Raw genomic sequence first — 2483 nt, 5'->3', positions numbered from 1 at the left:
TGTTTTTGTTGTAAAGATGGAAAAAGAAGAGACATGGCCAACTTGTTTGCCATGATATGTATGTAACAAAGAGAACAATAAAAGTCTGTGTAAGATTGGAAAAAATGCTGCTACTATAAAAATGCTGCTACTAAAAAAAGAAGGATCACGTTAGATAATGATAACCACTTCAAAAGCAAAGATCTGCAGGAGGTGGAAGCAGCTCTAGGGCTGAAGCATGGGTTTGGGAGTGTTTATCACTCCAGTCACAAGGGAAAATAGAGCGAATGAACTCTACACTCAAACAAAATTCAAAATTTGCTAAAATCTGTGCACAGACCAAATTGAATTGGGTAGATGCTCTCCCACTGGCCCTCATGTGAGTAAGACAGTCTGTTAACTCTTCCACTGGGTTCATCCCATATGAGCTCATCACTGGCAGACAGTTTCCAGGACCAGCATCCAAGCTAACATGGATTTCGGGTAAGCCAGACACACACAACACCCAACAATTATATGAACAATTAAAATCTCTTGTTCGCAGCTTCATCAGTCTAGCTACTGTCCCCTTGTTGCCTGGCACCCATACTGATCCCCACACGGCTGAGTGGGTCCTACTGAGAGTGATCAAACGAAAGTGGAGTGAAGCACGGTGGACTGGGCCTTACAAGGTGACTGAAAGGACGTCGCACGCAGTCCGCCTGCAGGGTAAGAGAGAGACGTGGTACCACTGGAGCCAGTGTGCCTCTGTGGAGGCGCTGACGAAACCTCTGACAGAAGTCCAGGCAGACCTTAAACAGGTGAAAAAAGGGGCAGAATAATCCCCTCACCTGTGTGACACACAGGTAGTCCACCCTGTTGTGTTGAAGATAGAAGACCAGGAGAAGAAGCAGACGAGCTGGTGGCAGACTACATGACCAGTAACAGCTGCCCTTACCATCTAGTTCCGTGGGAGGACGAGGACCTCTACACCCAAGACATAATCCAATACAGAGACAGTAGTACCTATACTAATATACCACCAGTACTAGGGTTAAGTTTTCTTACTGCATGGGACTGGGATAAGTGTGATATTTTTGGACAATTACTCCAACCCCCAATGTTTCCATTTGCTACTGATTTTACACCTGAAAGTAGATATTTTTGGAAGGTGAAAGTAGGACCATTTACCTTCACAGTAGGAAGTGACAGGGGAAGAGTGAGATTCATAGCAAATAATCTGAAAGAGCCAAGCACGCGTTCCCACTATTTTGTACACCATTGGGTAAATTTTCACTTAAATCAGGACTGCTTGTATTCAGGGGAATTTAATTATCCCAAACCAGCAGAAGGAATTGGATTATTGCCTGTTCAATTATGAAGGGCTTGAATTACAGTACATTAAGGGTACTAATGTGACATTTCAGTTTGATCTATGTGATGTGATCAGGTGTAGTGGTGACCCCTCTGGTTGGAGGGGATATGATGTCTATCTCTGCCCAGCACCCAGAATAAACAGACGATGTGTGAACAACCAGAGTGCCTCAGGTGTGGGATGGTGCAACTCATGGAGTTGGGTCTCCCACTGGACTGGGCCAGACTGGATACCATCAGGCATGAGTCTCCCCCTCCGTGTGAAGAATGGAATAAAGTTCATGAAGGGCCAGGTAGTCAGGACAAGAGATAAAAGACAATATAACCCCCTCCTACTATCAATTGTTAATCTTACTACGACCGGGTACACTGGTCCCAGTCAGTTCACCATCGATGAAGAAGATGTTGCTTTTGCTCCCCACAATCCTAAAGCATTGTATTTTATCCTAGGGGTGGATCATTCTGGGGCAGATACTATGGCCCTGACCAAGCTTGTTTTTCTAGAATCCACTGCAAATAAAACTAATGTTTCCCCTCAGACACAGAGTGAGGTAATAAACACTGACAATGAGGAAGGAGAGCATAGCTCTGACCAAAAGGAAGTTATTGCCATAGACTATAACAAACTAATCTATAGGGACATAGTGATATTAGCCACTGGATATGATGAAAAGAAAGTTTGGCTCAATTGGCTTACCAAGACTGCTAAAGAGCAGGGTATGGAAGACTGCATTGTTTGTGCCCCCGCACGTCCTCATTTATTTACTACCCCTGCTCCCCTTTTTCCAAATAATGATACATGGGGCTATGGCTGTCAGACATCACATACCTGGGGAGACCATGTAGGCAGAGCACGTGCTGGATGATGAGCTGTGCAGCCTCTTTAGCAGAGGGCAACTTGCGTAGTGGTATAAAGTGGACCATTTTGGAAAACCTGTCTACAATAGTAAGTATGGTTGTATTGCTTTGAGATGCAGGCAGTGACCGATGACAAAGTCCACAGGGGCACGGGAAGGGGACACAGCAGTCCCGCAGGTTTGCCGGTGGAAGTCTTACTTCTGCAACAGTCTGAACATGCAGCCACGAACTCATGGACATCCTCCCTCAAAGTTGGCCACCAAAACCATCTCTGTACTGCGTAGCAGGTCCGT

The 2483-nt window shown here is 45.4% G+C and overlaps 1 protein-coding gene across 1 annotated transcript in view; it reads left to right on the top strand.

Moving 5' to 3' along the window:
• The window catches only part of LOC109953391 (trypsin-1-like), a 15121-nt gene extending 13648 nt beyond the window's left edge, over window positions 1-1473 (top strand). The window contains exon 5 of the mRNA XM_020588865.1: window positions 1409-1473. Coding sequence (XP_020444521.1) covers window positions 1409-1473 — 65 coding nt within the window. The remainder of the gene's footprint in view (window positions 1-1408) is intronic.
• Window positions 1474-2483: the final 1010 nt, after the last annotated feature.

This window comes from Monopterus albus, unplaced genomic scaffold (assembly GCF_001952655.1).
Source record: "Monopterus albus unplaced genomic scaffold, M_albus_1.0 scaffold654.1, whole genome shotgun sequence".
Lineage (NCBI taxonomy): Eukaryota > Metazoa > Chordata > Actinopteri > Synbranchiformes > Synbranchidae > Monopterus > Monopterus albus.
This window is presented reverse-complemented; position numbering and strand designations above follow the sequence as displayed.